The sequence below is a fragment of the Protopterus annectens genome, chromosome 8.part0 (assembly GCF_019279795.1).
Source record: "Protopterus annectens isolate FY-2018-M chromosome 8.part0, PAN1.0, whole genome shotgun sequence".
In the NCBI taxonomy this organism is placed as follows: domain Eukaryota; kingdom Metazoa; phylum Chordata; order Ceratodontiformes; family Protopteridae; genus Protopterus; species Protopterus annectens.
Window position 1 is genome coordinate 153,466,421 of NC_056741.1, and position 19,281 is coordinate 153,485,701.

The 19,281-nt window shown below is 41.3% G+C and overlaps 1 protein-coding gene across 2 annotated transcripts in view; it reads left to right on the top strand.

The window, feature by feature from the left end:
• M6PR (mannose-6-phosphate receptor, cation dependent) overlaps positions 1 to 19,281 on the top strand; it is a 648,471-nt gene that overhangs the window by 215,170 nt on the left and 414,020 nt on the right. For both annotated transcript variants that reach the window (XM_044079663.1, XM_044079661.1), the window contains exon 3: positions 15,317 to 15,474. In XM_044079663.1, the coding sequence (XP_043935598.1) occupies positions 15,317 to 15,474 (158 nt within the window). The remainder of the gene's footprint in view (positions 1 to 15,316; positions 15,475 to 19,281) is intronic.

The following is a 19,281-nucleotide window of genomic DNA, read 5'->3' on the forward strand; positions in this document are numbered from 1 at the left end:
AGAGGCTTCTCGAGAACCCGGCACTGGCTAAATTGTTATCAGTCTCGACCCAACCGGCCTCGGGGCCTACGACCATTCCACCTGCTGTGACTACTCCTCCGAGCCGAGCAGGGCCTTTGGAGCCGGGGGAGGAGGATCTGACTATTGTGGAGCCTTCGGAGCCGAGGCCTGTTCAAGAGCCCTCGGCTCAGTCAACCCTGATTTCTTCAGTTCCATTGGAAGAGTCTGGGAGCCAACACTCTCTCGTCGGTTCTGGGGGTGGAGAATCGAACTGATGTGTCTGTTCCGACCCTTCCTCTCGGGGCTTTGGTGCAGATGAGCTCGGCTCTGTCCTCTGGTTTGGAGCCCACTGTCTCAGTGCCAGGAAAGTTGCCGTCTTCTTTGGAACCGGCGGCTTCCTCAGGTCGGAGCAGTGGTGCCTTCGATGCTATGTCAGGTCCCTCCTCCACCTCCCCTAAAGTGCCGCTTTCTGCCTCTACATCACAGGTCCCTGTGAAGCATTGAGACCCAGGGCCTCGGGTAACCCCATCGGGTGACCCTTGCTCTATTGAGACCTCACCAGAAGCCCCCACTGATGAGGTTTCTAGGAAGAGACTTTGTAAGAGGAGATATTTAGATTCCCCGCAGGAGTCTTTGACATCAGACACCGACTTGGAAGAATCAGAAGGGTCCCCACGGAGGATATCTCCTTTGCTGATATCCTGGAAGTGGGTGACTGGCAGTACATTAGCCCTACTGAGGATGTCGGTGCTCCTGAAGGCCTTTGGGTCTCAACCTTCCACCTCTTGGGTGACTCCGCCCTTCGAACTAATGGAATTGGTTGCTCGAACGGTGTGGTATTCTCCTTATACTATGGAACCGGTCCCTCAGAGGCCCAGCAAGTTTATCACCTCCCCGCAAGACAAGATGCTGCTCACTAATGGAGTCCTGGTTGATGCCATGGTGGTGGTGGTGGCCACCAAGAAAGAGATGTCAGACACCTCTTCTACTGTCCATCCGCCTAGTAGGGATTCCAGGATGATGGACAGATACGGGAAACGCATCTTTAGTTCTGTGGCCTTTGCTATGCAATCGCTTAACTACTTGACTCATTTTACCCGTCTTCAAAGAGATCTCCTAAAAGAGCTTGGAGATACTGTGCAGGATAATACAGATGGTGCTGTCTTTGAGAAGGTGACAGTCCAACTTAATACCCTTAACTTCATAGTGAACTCTTTTATGCGGCCCATTTCCTATGCAGCCGATGGTTCGAGTCGGGCAGCGGGTTCAGCGATAGCTCTGCGGAGACAGTCCTGGATGCGCTTATGCTCTTTTGCGGAAGCCTTCAAGTCTTCCTTTGTCAACATCCCATTCAATGGCTCTTCTCTTTTTGTGCCCAAAGTCAAGGAGACTCTTACTAGGTGTGAGCAGGAGGGAAAGACTCTAGCTGCCGTAGGAGTCTATTTTTCCACCCCTACTAGACCATACCCCAAAGGGCAGAAAGGTGGAAAAATGTGGTTCCGAAAGTCCCAAGGAGCTTTCCAGAACACACATAGTGAACCCCCCTCCAGAGGCAGAGGAGGAGGGGTAATAATGGAAGATGAACCACGAACTGCATAAACTAGTAAAACATAGCGAAGGCTCCTCAGTTGGTCACTTGAAATAATTTTATTACTCACAATGCACCGAAAAAAAACAATAACGTTGTAAACATACATAGAATTAAAATAAAATAAAAGTACTAAGCGCTTTCACCCTGGAAAACATACGGGCATCTTCAGAGTACTGACAAGATGTCTCAGCAACAACAGTTAAATACATAAGTCCTTAATTACACAACGCCTATCACTGGTTGATTAATAAAATATATTTTTTTAAAATCATTGTACAGAGTTAATAATTAATAAGAATAGGACACACTTGATAAAAAATGTAAAATATGAAATAGAACATAATATAATATAATGTAATAAATATTTTAAATATTATAAATATGTATTGTAGTAAAATACCATTGTAAATGTAATAATGTTATAAAAACTAGTGTATTTTTAATAAAAAATAAAAAGAAAATTAAATATATGTACATTGTATCTTGTAATGTTCCTACATTAGAAAACAATTAGCATAATTTTAAACTAATTGTCACTAAAAAGAACTAAAATATCAAATACAATATGATCTTTGTTTTAAAATACTTGAAATAGAGATATGCCCATTAATGCCAGGTGAACAACTGGCATTGAGTCTTAACTGCCACGAACATTCTTTGGCTTCTGACATATATATTATCATAATCTCTTCCTTTCTCCCAATAATTGGGAATTCTATCAATTACAAAAAATATAAATCTCTTAAAATTCTCACATTTAGTGCTATGTGCAAATAAAGCATTCACCATCTTTTTATTTTTAATGTCCCTGTTATGTTCCAAAATGCATTCCCTCAATTTCCTGGTTGTTTTCCCTACATAGTATGCAGGACAAGAAACACATGTAGCCAAATACACCACCATTTTTGTATTACAATTGCAGTGTCCTGGGCATTTAATTGATCTCCCATATCCTTGCACCATAGTATAAGGTCCATCATTCACAAATTTACAACTTTTACAAAAACCACATTTACTCATTTTTGACATAGTATATATCCGGCTCTTATAATTGTTTTCCATACTTTCTTTAAGATTGGTGCCCCAACTATACGTAACCTTGGGAAAATGCCCTATTATTTCATTGTATTCAGTTTTATTGGCAAAGACACTAAACCAAGTGTCATTTAATATTTGGACTATAATGTCTGAATGCTCATTAAATGGTAAAATAAACGTATCTCTTTTGTTAGTGTCAGTCTTGTCTATAGACATTCTGTTTAGTCCATATTTCAAGATTGGTTTATATAGAGTATTTCTTTTCATCAAAACTTCTTCCTTTATTTGATTAACTAAGTTTGATGGATAGCCCCTGTCTAAAAACATATTACATATTACCTTTAATTCATGAATAAAATTGGTATCTTCACTAATAATAAGTGATAGCCTTACCAGCTGACCTTTTACAAGGTTCTTTTTTTGAAAATATGGATGGCAGCTGTCATAATGAAGGAAGGAATTTGAGCATGTTTGTTTACGGAAAATATTGGATTCAACCATGTTATTGTTAAAATACATACTTATATCCAAATATTCACACTTTTCTTCATGTATTTTGGTTGTAAAATTAAAAAAAGTCGATGTTGAACCTAAATAACATATAAATTCACTTAGTTCTTCCTTGTTGCCTTTCCAAAAAATTAAAATATCGACCAGGTATCTGACATAAAATTATATTTTTTCCCAGAACCTGGAAGAGAAAATACTTTCAGTCTCCCACTGAGCTAGTACTAAATTTGTGTAAATGGGAGCACATCTGGCCCCCACTGCTACCCCTGTGCGTTGTCTGAAATATTCACCTTCCATGTACATAAAATTGTTGTACAAGACCATTTCCATCATCTCTACTAATAGTTTGCGTTTAACAGTGTGTAATCCACTGCATCTATCCAAAATTGTCTCAAACATTTCCAGACCCAACTTATGCGGTATGACTGAAAATAGATTTATCACATCAATGGTGACCATAATGGTGCCATCAATGTTGTTCTCCATATTGTATATTCTTAATTTATCTAGGCAATGCCAAGAATCTTTAATAATGTGGGGGAAGTGATTAAGAATATATTTGCAATAATAATCAGTATACCTGGCTGTAGCTTCTAATTTTGAACCCTTGGCTGAAACAATCGGTCTAAAGGGTGGATTGTTAACACATTTGTGTGTTTTCGGAATGCCAAAAACTGATGGAGTGACGGGATGTTCCACAGTAAGATATTCATATTCAAGTTTATCAATCATTCCTTCAATCAAATAATCATAAAGTAACCAGTCTATCTTTGTATAGGCCCTATTCATCTCAAATTTAGATACTTTTTCATAGGTTTCGTCATCATCTAGCATGTTGGTCATTTTATTTATATAGTCTATTTTGTTCATTATTACTACCCCACCACCCTTATCAGGCTTCATGACTCTATATTTGTCATTGGTGGTGAGTTCTTTCTTTTTTCTTTCTGGACCCCACCCAGTTTGGGTTTGTGAAGGGACAATCTTGTCTCCTGAACCTGATTGACTTCTTCAAATCAGTCTCCAGAGCTGTGGACGAGGGTGGACGAGGGTAAGGCGGTCCACACAGCCTATCTGGACCTTGCCAAGGCCTTCGACACCATCCCCCACTCTGGAGTCCTAGATAAACTTACTAAGCTGGGCATAAATCCTTACGTCACTCAATTGATTGCCAACAGGCTTACTGACAGAACCCAGACTGTAAAAGTAGCAGACTCCAAATCCAGCTCCAAACAAGTGACAAGTGGAGTACCTCCGGGTTCAGTACTGGGACCGCTCCTGTTTGGCATCTACTTCTCTGAAGTACAGGCCAACACTAAGGGACTCTGGCTAACAAAGTTCGCAGATGACTGCAAACTGGAAGCCATTATTGAATCACCAAATGATGTGCATATTCTACAAGAGGGCCTTACAGAAACAGATGATTAGTGCCAGAGCCATGGGCTCAAGCTTTATGCCAAGAAATGTATAGTTATTCCCCTTGGGAAAAACCATGTACCCATGAATTACCACATAGGTGGCAGTACACTAAACGCCGAAAGTGTGATGAGAGACTTTGGGACACAGGTGGACAGTGGTCTCCCCTTCGGTAACCACATCGCGACAACAGTTGGGAAATCCTTCTATGTGGCACACCTCATTACTAAGGGCTTTTCATCCAGAAAAAAGGAGGTCATTGTCCCACTGTACTGATCCCTCATTAGACCCATTATAGAGTACAATGCCCTATTTGGTATGTACCTCACAAGACATCTGCAACAGCTGGAAAGGCCGCAGAAACACATCACTAAAAGAATCACAGGCCTAAAGCAGATGCCCTATGCTGACAGTCTAAAAAAAAAACTCCAGCTATACTCTGTGGCATATCGTCTACTCAGAGGTGATCTCTGCTTTATGCCATGTCAAATCCTGAGCTGTTAGACATGCTCCACTTAAAGAAATCCCAATCCCTCAGAGCCACACACTCCAGGGATCTAAACCTTGTCATCACAATGAACAAAACATGCTGGAGGGATAGGTTCCTGACCCAGAGACTCCCCATACTCTGGAATATACTGCCCATACATGTCAAGCAGAGCGCCTCCTTGGCTCTCTTCAACAGGAACCGTGACGATTGGATGGGAGATAGGAAATTCACCTCTGGGATCACGTCAGTCACCCTGGTAGACAGGGGTCCAGGGAAGTAAATGCTGTGAGAAGAAATATCCAGGGAAGTGTTATGGCTAGGCTTGTATAGGCCCTAGGGCCGATAGGCTAGTACCGACCTATGAACCTTAGTCATTGAGCCATGTGCTGTCTTTATCAGAAATAATACCAGAATTTAAAATTTTAAGTGTAACAAAGCAAGATCAAGATGATATATTGACTGTTAAAGATATAAAAAAAAAATAATGAAATCTTTCAAACAATTTGATTTACAGGTTCTCACAAATTAAATGTACTGAAGACAAAACAGAGTTTGTATATACAAATAAAACAGATAAAAAAAATATCTAATTAAAGTGTAATTTTGGCTCAATTGAAAATCAAATATCTAGGCATCCAGATTTCAGATTTTCAGCCTATTAGAAAGGATAGCTTTGATGATGATATGAATTATTGAGTTAATGAATGGACTAACTAGTACTTTCCCTTTGAGGATAGATTACTAGTAAACAAAAAAATTGCATATGTAATATATTCCAACAGTTACAGCTCATTAAAGTAAATAATTAAGAAAGTTAAGCTGCTTCTGCATTTCTTATTCTGTCCCCATAAAATCCCAAACTACTTTTGCTAATCGTATTAGACCTTGGAAGAAAAAGGGTGGCATTGGATTCCCATGTATAGAGAATTGTGCTGTAACGTCTGTACTTTTATGTTGGACAGAAAAATCTTATGCTGCACAATGGAAACGGATGCATGCATGCTCACTTGTATTATGTTTCAAATGATAAATCATTCTGTCATTTTTAGATGCAGTTATATGTTATAAAATTAAGTAGATATATAAATATACAAGTCTAGTTTTATAAGTCCATTATTAAAATCCTTTGAAAATTACTTTAGCAATAATTCCAGCCTTAAAGTGGTTTTATTTATATTTGGTAGCTAATTCAGCTTTCCTGAAACTAAAATGTTTAAGATGTTGAATTAAAAATCTCTTATTTGGTTGTCTGGATGGAATAAATATGTAATCTACATATAGGGTAATACTTGAATTTTGTTTAAGTTCTGAAAACTCTTTACAGTTGTAACATGTAATGGAATTATGAAGCCATCAATTTCAAAGATGTATAAATTAGCTTTGAATCTAGCTATCACTATTGGGATTTTTAAATTGTAAAAAATTAAATTAAATCGATACTCCTATTAACATTTTCAAGTACATTTGGAAAATGTATACTTGGAAATACTTTATGCAGTGTAATAAATAATTTTCTGTAGTCCTATCTCACCTTCATTCTTACACATGGGTTTGGAGCTGATCCTCGGCTCCGACTCTGCCTATTACAAAGCTCAAAGTCTTCTAGTTGGCTCGTGGCTAGGTAGGTATCCCATGGTGCACCAGTACAAACCCCAGATCTCGTTTGCCGCGTCTATGAGTTCAGATGTGCTTCTTGCTTGGCTGTGGCTAAGTTTAATACTTTTTTTACTTTTACTGTATTACAGCTTACATTTACAATTTGTATGGCTTTTGATAGTGTTTAAAAGTATTACGAGTTTCAGACTTGCTGAACTGTTTTTTTCTTGACTTTAAGATTACTTATTGGTGAGAACTGGTTGGCCGTTAGCCTTGATGTTCATCGTGCATACAGCTGCAGTAATCACAGATGGGTTTTCAGCCGTCAGGCGGTCCCTCGGTCGGCCGAATTCCAAAGTCTTGGTCTGGCGTCGGTTGTCGTCGCTTACTCTTCTGACGTCAGGAAGACCAGAGTATAAAAGACACAGCCGACGCCATGTTTTTCAGTCTTTTTTGCCGCGCGGTGCCCGAAGCAGAAGCAGTTCGCAAGTGCCAGTCGGCCAGCTCCTGAATTACGAAAATAATTGGAACCGAAGTCTTCATTAAAGCTAAGTACCCCGTTGGGGAACCTTTTCTTGCCTCAGACCGATGTCAGAAAAAGTTAATAATTGTATTTCTTGTGGGAAGCAAATACCACATAAGGATTTCCATTCCCTTTGCATACCTTGTTTGGGCCCAGACCACGACGTCTCGGGCTGTCGCTTTTGCGCTACCTTCAATAAACGCACTATCAAGCGTCGGGCGGAGTTCGCCCAACACTACTTTGGCAAAGCTTTTGACTATAAAATGTCGATGGACACTCCGACTACCGTTTTGCCCAAAAAACGCAAGGAAAAGGACCGACACGCGAGGCCCTCGGTCCCCGCTGACACCACGCCAAAACAGGCTACACGTGGTCCGGTACTCAGCGAGACGCCTTTGCAGTCCCTGACTACCGACGACACTTCTTTGGCGGTGTCCTCTGTACCCGAGACCGCTGGGTCCTCGGCCCTTTCCCAGACTACAACCGAAGCCCCTGCTATTGACGAGCCTACTAATGTGGACAGGTCCACTTCCACCCATGGTGTATTTTGGCCCTCATCTGCTTTTTCAATTAAGGCCTTTACTAAATCCAAAGCAGCCAGGCATCCCACGAGGCCTGTTCCACAGGGCCCATCTCCTGGACACATGCCTAAGAAACAGATGCTCAAAATGGCTGAGGATCTAATTACTCTTATCAGAGGTTCTCAGCCCCCTCCTGACAAGAGACCCAGAGTGGAGGAAGAATGTCACTAATCTGATCAGGGATCCATTTTATCAGAACATTCTGATGCAGAGGAACAATCTTACTCTCCTTTTGAGGATTCGGATGCAGAACAGTCCATCCCTTCTGTATCCCTCCTGAGGATTTTTCTTTTGGGGAAACCTTGCACACCTTGAGGGAACACTTCCATTGGGAAGGCCAAGACTTTTCAGATTCCAAGAAAAGGCTTAGGGAATTTCTTTGGTTACCTCAGCATAGGCCTCTGGCTATACCCCCTGTTTTGGATGTTCTAGATGATGTCTACTCGGAGGCTTGCCTTAACCCTGTTTCTCTGCCTCCTGCACCAGTAAAACCTGATAGGTATTACAGAGTACCCAGTTCTCACCAATTTCTCTACAAAGGCCATAATGCTGACCCTGAAACCATTTCACAAGGCCCCAAGGGATTAAAGGCCTCCACTGCCAAGAATCCACTTCCTGCAGAAAGGGAATCCAGATCTCTAGAAAGGTGGGGTAAAACGGTATATACCTCGGCCACCCTAGCCATGAGGGCCTTAAACTGTCAGTTTCATATGATTAAATATCAACAGTACCTGTTATCACAATTAAGGAACAAAATGTCTCAACCTGAACAACCAGATTTAAAAGAGTTACAGGATATATGATGCATAGTGCGGAGCAAGTGGGTAAACACACCTTACAATGTGGTTATGATGCCCTAGAGGCTTCGAGTAGAGCGGCTGCTACAGAATCAGTGATTCGCAGGCACGCCTGGCTTAGGGAACAAAATTTGCCTGACCATGTGAAAGCTAAACTTCTTGATGCTCCTTTACAAAAGGATGTACTATTTGGTACTAATGCTGAGGAGATACTACGGAAAATGGAAGAAAAAGCAAAATCTATGCAAACTGTCAAAGCTTTATTACAGGTCCAACCACCACGTTTTAGCAGAAATTGGCCTTCAAAAAACTGGTCCTTTCCAGCCACTGACAAGCCCCAAAGAGGTAGATACAGACGAACAAGGGGCAGAGGGCAATCACAAGGATCATATAGAGGCAGACAATGGCAATCTACAGCACCAAGAGGTGGTGAAGATAGTGCACAACAATACAGGAAGCAAACCCAATGACTCCCTCATTTCCATGCCAAGCAAGTTTCAGCTGACAGCACCTTTGGGAGGGAAACTAGCATTATTTGCCAGCAATTGGCATATTGTCACAACAGACAAATGGATATTGGACATTATAAACAGAGGCTACAAATTTCAATTTCACACTCTTCCAAAAATGAGATGCATGCCAAACCTGCCACAAAATCAAAGGGCAATTACAAATTTCAAAGCTCCTAAAAATGAGAGCTATACAAAAGGTACCTACGCACCAACAAGGTCAAGGTTTTTATTCAAGACTCTTTCTGGTACCAAGAAAAGGAACCGACTGGAGACCCATTCTGGACTTATCCATCCTAAACACATTTCTGCTCGTATCAAAATTCAAGATGCTCACATTACAGCAACTTCTTCCCATGCTGGGCAAGGAGTTTTGGCTGGTAACATTGGACCTCAAGGAGGCATACCTGCATGTCCCAATCAGACAAAGCTGCAGAAGATACCTCAGATTTCTTGCAGGTTCAATCCACTATCAATTCTCTGCATTGCCCTTTGGCTCATCTCCTGCGCCCAGAGTATTCACAAAGTGCCTGGCAACAGTGATTGCCTACTGCAGACTTCAAGGGATACAAATTTACCCTTATCTGGATGACTGCCTGATCCAAGCGGACAGCAAACACATACTACTGGAACATCTGGCATATGTGACACGGTTACTGCTTTCTCTGGGATATACCATCAACAAAGAGAAATCAAGGCTAACACCATCTCAGAAAATAACCTTCCTGGGTGCCAGCTTGGACACAAACACCCAGATGGCATATCTTACGCTAGAAAAACAAGGGCAACTATCTCAGTACTTCAAAACACTAGCAAAAAGTACCAGGCTTACTGCAAGGAAAATCCTGCAGGCTCTGGGATTCATGGCATCTTGCATTCTTCTAATCCCATGTGCAAAATTGCATATGAGGAAACTTCAATGGTACCTAAAAAATCTATGGTCTCAACACAGTCACAGTTTGGAAGCAATTATACCAATAATCCCATGCTTGCAAAAGGAATTTCTATGGTGGGCCCAAGCATGTCAAGTAAACACAGGCCTTCCATTCTGCAAGCCTCAAGCAAAACAAGTCATAACCACAGACGCCTCAGATTACGCCTGGGGGGCGCACATGAAGGACAGGTGCATTCAGGGCAGATGGTCCCAAAAGGAAAAGCACCTGCACATCAATCAAAAAGAAATGCTGGCAGTAATAAATGCAATCACAGCTTTCAAGGACTTCCTGCATCCAGGACAATTGCTGATAAGAACAGACAACACCACAGTAATGTGGTACATAAACAAACAAGGAGGAACACATTCATACCCCTTGTGCAGACTAGCCATGACTCTTTGGAACTTGACTCTGGAAAGACAAATCGAACTCCAAGCACAGTACGTGCCAGGGATGGAAAACACACTGGCAGACACTCTAAGCAGAAATATGACAGATCCACACGAATGGAAGTTACATCCTCTGGTGTTTACAGAGATAATCCAAGCGTGGGGGAGGCCGGACATGGATCTTTTTGCCTCCCACAGGAACCATCAAATGGAAAAGTTTTGTTCAAGGACCTTCCATCCAAAGGCCTGGAAAGTGGACGCCCTTTCATTCTGTTGGACAGCATGGACAGTTTATGCATTCCCACCTCTGCCTCTTCTGCCCAAGGTACTTTTGAAAGCAAGAACAGACAAACCAAGGATGATACTGATTGCTCCAGATTGGCCAAGGCACCACTGGTATCCACTCCTGAGGAGCCTAATGCATTCTCTTCCCTGGTCCCTGCCTCTAATACCTCTTCTGCTGACTCAGATCAACTACAAAACTCTTCACAGTCAGCTGAAAACACTCAACCTCGCTGCATGGAAAATTCCTTAACACCACAACAGACCCTACTCTCCAAGGAGGTGCAGGATGTCATTTTGGAGGCCAGAAGACCATCTACTAGAAAAGCTTACTCCGCAAAATGGAAGCGGTTCTGCTGTTGGAATGAGAAAAAAGGCCAGGACCCTAGAAAATTGAACTTGCCTCAGGTTTTACAGTACCTAACTGAACTACTGAACAGTGGGCTCTCATTTTCTTCCATAAAAATTCATGCCTCAGCCATTTCTGCAGAATTCAACACGGATCCTCCTTTATTCTCTCACCCACTCTTACGACAGTTCCTCAGAGGGGCTAAGAATACAAGACCTCCAAGGAAGCAACCAATACCAGCCTGGGACCTTAATTACATGCTAGAAAAATTAACATTGCCTCCTTTTGAACCTGCTGCCTCAACAGATTTGCAATATTTGTCCTGGAAAACTGCTTTCCTCCTGGCCATCACTTCAGCTCGTAGGGTTTCTGAATTACAGGCCCTCATGGCGGTGCAGCCATTCCTCATTTTTCATCAAGACAGGGTTTCCCTTCGTACCAACCCATCTTTTATGCCAAAAGTGGTATCCCGGGTAGCCTTAAATCAAGCCATACACCTACCTACCTTTTATCCTAACCCTCAAAACAAAGGGGAAAGGCTGCTACACTCTTTAGACATCCATAGGCAGCTACGTTACTATTTGGACAGAACAAAGTCCTTCAGGAAATCAGAACAACTTTTTGTGTCCTATGCCGTAGGAGCTCAAGGGAAACCAGTTACTAAACAGACCATTTCCAAGTGGATTGGCCACTGCATACGGTTTTGTTATTCCTATTATGGGAAACCTGTCCCTACTGGTATCAGATCTCACTCCACCAGGGCCACAGCCACCTCTACAGCCTTCCTCAGAGGTGTTCCTACTAAAGACATTTTGGAGGCAGCCACTTGGAGTTCTGTACATACCTTCACGAAACACTACCACCTGCCCTTATATTCCAGAACAAGAGCAGGCTTTGCCACTGCTGTTTTGCAGGGCATTCTGGCTCAACCCAGTTCCTCATAGTACCTACCACCCTATGCATAGCTTTGGGACTCTACCCATCTGTGATTACCGCAGCTGTATGCACGATGAACATAGTACAGTTTTGTACCTACCATAAATGTAGATGTTCGAGTGCTAATACAGCTGCAGTACAGGTTTCCCTCCCTCCTTCCCCACTTGGTAAAGGCATGGGGCCTAAGAACCTCTTCATACCATTTGACTGGGTTATCCTGCTATGTTTTATTTGCTTACTTACACTGTTTTTGCATTACATTGCATTGCATGCATATGTAGATAGCTTTATTTATGTATTGCCTTCCTTTTTGGGGGCACCTGACATCTGGGGCAAGAAAGACTGAAGAACATGGCGTCGGCTGTGTCTTTTATACTCTGGTCTTCCTGACGTCAGAAGAGTAAGCGACGACAACCGACGCCGGACCAAGACTTTGGAATTCGGCTGACCGAGGGACCGCCTGACGGCTGAAAACCCATCTGTGATTACTGCAGCTGTATTAGCACTCTAACATCTACATTTATGGTAGGTACAAAACTGTACTTTGTTCTTGTTGGTATCCTGTGTGCCAGTCATTTTCTATTTATCGTGCACATTTGCGCTTATTTGATATTTGCAGTGTTACTATTGTAGAAAGTTTGGAATTTAAATATTTTTTTCTTAGATATTTAGTGTTTCCAGTTAAGGTGTGCATTTGCGCTCAATTTACCTTGTTTTTTGTGTGCAGTGTTGCTTAGTGTTAGAGAGTTAGTATTTAGACTATTTCCTTCTTAGATATTTATCTGGGATATTTAGCGATTTAGTTGCTGTAAAGGGTCTTTTGATTTTTTTCGACCCTTTTGTTCTACAACTTAGTGTTTGAGCGTAGATTTCACTGAGACAGTTTGGTCATTTACATTATCCATTGTTAGTGTGTGCAGTCTAGTTAGTAATTTCTGACCTTATAGTCTCTCTCTCTCTCTACCTAGGTCCATTTAAGTTAGAGGACCTAGTTCTCTGCCTTTTTCTCTTCCCAGGGCTAGGCCCATTTAAGTTGGAGGACTCAGTCCTCATTGTGTTTGTGTGGTGCTTTTTCTGCTTCTCCGGTTAGCATGTCTAAAGAGGCAAAAGACCATATACCCTCTGGGTTTAAAAAACGTGTAAAATGCTCTCAGAAAATGTCAGTTATGGATGGCCATAGTAATTGTGTTTTATTGCCTCGGAGCCATCCATCTGCAGGAAACCCTTTTGTTTTGCCATTCCTTCAGCTCCAGAGTTCTACAGGAGTGGAAGAACAAGCTAATTTTGAAAGGTGGTCTCAAGCCTTCATTCAAGGAAGACTTGGCCAGTTCATCGTCTTCCACGAAATCTCATTCATCCAAAAAAGACGAGGCTAAGTCTACCAAGAGGCATTCCCTGGTGGCATCCGGTGCTTCGGAACCACCTCCTAAACTTTCTAAACCAGACGGGACGACTTCCTCTTCGTATCCACTGATCTCAGAGCCGATCGAGGTTGTTGATACTGTGACTTCAGTTTCGGCCCCATGCATTTCGGAGCCGACTACTGATAGCAAACATCGGAGCCGGTCCAGAGATCCCTTGCCGGTCTCCCCAACTTTACGGTCCCCTATCTTGCAGAGGTCCAGATCTCCCACACTGTCTTCAAGATCTTCCAGGAGCCTATCAGAGGACGATGTGGAGAGAGTAGTGCTGAGACTCCTGAAGTCGTCTGCCTTGCCAAAAATGCTGTTGGCTCCGACCCAGTCAGTCCCGGGGCCACCGGAGTCCATTCCCCCTGTTGTGGTTCCTCCTCCGAGCCGTGCTGGGCTTTCGGAGCCGGATTGTTCGGTACCGCTGGTTGTGGAACCCAAGGTTCCAGCTCCCCCCTGAGGCTGTCTCTGAGCAGAGTTCTGCTCCGACACCTTCGGTGCCGTCCGTGGTGTCTAGGAGCCGAAGTTCCCCGGTTGGCCCCAACAGGGACACTTGGACCCGAACCTCTTCGGTTCCGAGTCTCCCATCTCGGTGCGTCAGCTGTGGTAAGCTCAGATCCTACATCTATCTCGGAGCAGATGGCTCTGGAGCCGATGACTTCCTCTATCTCCTCGGAGCCGCGGGCGACCGGACCTTTTTCCATTACTATAACTGATTTACAACGTGCACGCTGACCAATCAGCATGCACGTTTTTGAATATTAATGGGGGGGTCTTGTATAATATAAATTATATATTGTATATCTGTTAGTTTTTGCTGATACATTTATTTGCTTATTTAACTGAGGATTCACTTTTGAGATTAATATTTAATTTCATTTTGTGTGTAATGTAGGACTAGAATTTGTTGGAGGTAGGGTAGAACATAGTTTCACTTAAGCAAAAATCCAAGACTATACATGGATGTAGCCAGATTTACCCGCTGTGGTTTGATCTCAAGAACAAAGTCTGAGTGGTTAAACAAAGTCAACCGTGGGAAAATTCTGATGTACTGGTAAACAAGAGTGGATTATTTTTATAGAATGACTTATTTAAGAAAAAAGAGAAGCAATGGAAAAAAGAATCTCCATTGCTATTTTTGTTTTTAATGTTTAAAAAATGTCAGGATTTAAGTCAGGATTTTGTGAGGGAGAACAGAAAACTACAAGGAGAATCGGTTAGTAATTTTCATTCATTCCTCAACTTATGGGTATCCGATATAACTTGGCTGCATTTCTTCTAGACTTTTGGATCAGTCTCTCAAGTGCCTTCCCTTACCCGTAATCCCCTTTGCTACTGTATTACATCCAATGTTGTTTGCCACTCTTAACCATTCAGATGCGGATTGAGCTGCCTCGAGTTGTAGTTTTCAAGTTTTTTCAAGTTTTTTGTGAGTAAAATAGAAATACAAGGAGAATTTGTTATGATTTTTACTTCAGTTTTGCAGAACATGTCTGATTTTTGCTGTCCCTCAACGTATACCAATAGAAAGTCAGGCTGCTCATTGGTACTTCCACTGCTGGTCTTTTTTTCTGTTGGTATGTGCTCATTTTCGAATAGGAATGAGCAGTCATTTTGTAATTTTTGTAGTTTGTCTTGTCTGTACTTGGATTTTCTTGTGGCTTGATAATGTGGAGATGTTTGTTGTTCATAGATTGGTACTAGGCTAAGTGCCCTTGTGGGCCATTTTAAGCCTAGCCAATTACCCCCATGTCAGAATCAAACCCTTCACCTTGTGTTTGTAAGGCAGACACCTTAACCATTATGCCAACATCCTACCCCAGATAGAGGGTTCAGAGATGCTGCAGGGTTGGCCCACACTGAAACTTTCAAGATGGCTGTGCTTCAGAAATATGTTTATAATTAATTTCAAGAATTTTGACTAGCATATTTAACTTACGGTTTCTTATTGATGCTTGTTTTCAGCTTTAGTACAGACGTACAAGAAGGCCAAAAGAAGTACACCTACAAGTTCAAGGTATGTGGTGCAGCAGGAAATGACACCAATGGAGGCCTTGTTCAGACTGAAGTCGACAAGGAGACTGTGATTGGAAGATTTAATGAAACCCATATCTATAATGGAAGTGAGTATTGCTGTATATGTAAACAACTTAAAATGTATAACAGCATACCTAAGTAATGGATTGATCAAAAATAATGTGAATGGAAAAGGAAGAGAACTTGGAAAGAAGGGTATTTAGCATTGACAGCTGCATGTTCCTCTTAGTTACTAAGAGTATACATTTAGTATTGAAAGTCAGTGTGACCTTTCTTGTCATTTTAAAATCTGATACATAGTAGTTGCTGACGCTATTTTGCCTTTCTTTTCTTATTAGTTATTTTCACTATGATCATGTCATTAGACATACATTTCAGTAGTTTTGCATTAGTCATATTTTATGTAATGTTTTGTTTTTAAAAGAAAAGTGTATATATTCATTTGGAAATTGTAAGTACTTCTTGAATTAGATACTTATTTTGCAATATGTTTAACATCTGACACTGTAGGCATTTAACTTTGATTCTGAGAGTGGATCAGGTGTAGAAATCTCATCTAGAGATGATGAAGTAGGTTTTACAGGGTCTATCTTTTTTTGTGCTTTGAAACATTCAGCCCTACAGAGCTGAGCCTCAAGTGTCCCACATCAGAAGTACTGCAAAGTCATCTGAAAGGGGGAAACTACACTGTCTGGGTTTAATTTTCTCTAAATGTGAAGGTCCTAAGTCAGGTCATAGTTCATTTACTTCAGTCCTTGGCATTTTTATGAGTTCTTTTCTCAGCACCCACAATGTACCCAGAATTGTCTGTTTTTACAGGTCACATTTATCAGTAACATATCTAAATATGTTTGAAGACTTTCTTTAATTAGCGTAGTTGCTCCTACTCCAACTGGAACAGTCATTGTATCCTTGCTCCACATTGGTCTACGTTCTGCTTGCATGTCTTGATATTTTACAAATTTATGTTTTTCAGTTCATAAGACACTGTTGCAGGTGTAGCAATTTCAGTAATCAATGTTGTTCCTATCTTTTTCTGTTTAACTACTGTCTGATTGCACCTTCTTATCTGTTTGTATGGGATGATCCCACATAATCATTTCTTTGGCATTTTCAACAGTCCTTTGTGGTTCATGTGTCCAATGTCTCTCAGCTACTTCTGTTGTGATTTTTACAAAGTCTAACAAACTTGCTTACAGTATGCCTTTCAGTGTACAAACCTTCGGCCATGAGTGTATAGCAGTCTGCAGCAACATGTGTAATTCTTTCTAGTTCTGTACTACAAAACCTACATTTGTCTGTTTTCTCTTACTTTTTCTGTGGATTTTGTGAACCACCAAATATGAAGTCCACTGTCTTGAGCTGCCAGTATTAACAATTCATTCTTTGGTTTAAATTCACCAACCTGAGACATTTTTACTTTAAGACTTGACTAATTATTTCAGTAGCTCTCTATACCTCTAGCAGTAATTGTGGTCTTTCCATTTATCTTTTTTTCTGATCCCTTGCTTTGTACTTTTTTGCACATTCTTTTGCCACTTGTTTTTTATCCATCTTGGCTTGAATTTCCATGCGCGTTCATTTCCTAAAAGCTTCTGCTAGCGTAAGTAAAGAGGTCATCATAGACACTTTGTTCACATTTTAGAATTTTCAGTATGTCTGGATCTGATTATGTCAATAAATATGCATGCAGTCCGACAAGCACCAACTATAATCTTGGCAAACATTGGTTCTTGTGTGTAATTTGATGGGCATGAATTAATTTTTTGTTTGTTTTTTTATCAAGTTTATCCAGCTCTCTGTGGCCGATCACCACAAAGCGGTAAACTAAAACAGGAAGTGCAAGGTGATATATAGCTTTAACTTTATTAGATGTCAAGGCAGTTTTCAGTGTTAATTCTAGTTTTCTAAAATATTCCTGAGCTTTGTTCTCATTAGTTTGTGCCGTATTGCTGTTTTTTCACCTATTCCAAGATATTTGTATATGCTCCATGTTTGAAATCTTTTACAGCGCATTTCTCCCAAGTTTTGTATTTTCTCAATGCTTCAGTCTTCCTCTTTCAAATGTTCCTTTTGCACTTTTGTCAAGACCGAATGACATTCCTATATTATTTGAGAAGGATGCAACGACTTGTAGCTGCTGTTCCAGATGATTAACTGATGAAATATACAGTTTTAGGTTCTCCACAAAAAGCAGATGAGGTATTTTTTGACTTCATGATTTTCTTGTAATCGAACTGAATCTGTGACTTTGGGTTAAGTAAATTAAATTTTTTGACAGTCTTGTGTCTTTCACCTTTGGCACCATCTTTCTCTAATGCATATTACATTTATTAATTTTTATCAAATCCTTAGGGTCTTCACTTAAAATTATGCAATTCCTGAGTTTATTCTGTAGTTTGTGTTTCCAGCTCTTCTTAACTCTGTGTAGGAATACCTTTGCTTTTAAATGTTTGTGACATTTTGTTGTATTGAGGCAGTACAATTTGGTTATATAACCTGAATTTGTCTGAGGATTTAAAAAAATGAGATTTTGAATGCTCCTTTAAGTTCTGAATTTGTGTTTGGTTGTGCTGCTACCCAGATTCTCAGCCAGTGGGATGATAGAGATAAACTGACACTTGGTATGTCTAGAATGTTTCATATTTCCACGTTCTTCCCTAACAAGGTGTCCATCTTCAAAGGGCAGAACCTATAACATTCCCAGCTTAAGAGTCAAGGTACGAAGAGGAAATGGCAGGAGGATAATGCTTCCACGCCAAATAAAAGGGGTTCCTTTCTCAGAGTCAATTGCTTGTGAAGAATGACTATAGTACCCTCTCCCTTCCTCCTGTCCCTTCTCCTCCTCTCAGTCTTTTGCTCAGTCCAGCAGCCTAGCCATAAAAAGCCGCAGAAAAATGGGTGCTGAGAATAATTCAGAGAGCATACTCTTGGCAGTGGACAGAAAATCCCCCACCCCCACCCTGCCAGTCCAGACACATCTGTTCTTTTTGGTACCCCTTCACATGTTGCAAGCAGGTGTTGTAGAACCAATTCTGCACCAGAAATAGGAAAAGGAATTTTCAGAATCTCTTTGGTATCCAAAAAACTATAGTGGAGACCAGTGTTAGATTTGTCTTGCCAAAATGCTTTTCTGAAAGTACCCAAATTCAAAATGCTCGCCCTACAGATGGGTACCATTTTTCCTTCAAACCACTGTTTCATGGTGACTTTGATTTGCTGGGCTCACAGTATTAGTTTTCTGCATAACTCTTTAGGCTGTCTGCTGCACCTAGTGTATTCACAAAAGTGCCTGGCTCCAATGGTTGGTTACTACAGCACCCCAGGGCATCCACATTTCCCTTATTTAGACTACTTGTTGATTTGTGTAGGAGTTTATTAGGTGATAAGAGTCATTGGTCCCAGCACCTGCATCTCTTGGAGTTCCAGGTAGCGGTACTGGAATTTGTGAAATGAGAGTTGCATTTGGTAGTAGGATCAGATGTCTCTCAATTCAGACCTGCCCTTCTCCCTCTACACCCCAGTTTCAGCCAGTCCAAAAGGACTTGTCAGATTATGTATGGTGTGTGCGCCCAGGAAAGTTCTTTTTCCATGGGAATGTGTATATTGGAAGGAAGTAAGAAAACCTACAGCTGGAAAATCTTATGTTTACAAGTGGAAAACGTTTTCTAGGTAGTGCCTGACCAGTAACAGAGAGCCTGGTATGGTATCCAGCTCTCTGGTTTTAAAATATGTTTAGGCACTTGATGAGATGATGGCCTATCTTGTGCATCTGTCAAGGTGCATCGTGTTGCCATCTCAGCTGGTCTGCCCATGAATCCCCCTCTTTCATCTCTTTTTGTGGTCAACAATTTTTGAAAGAAGTATTGCACTTGAGACCCCTTTGAAAGTAC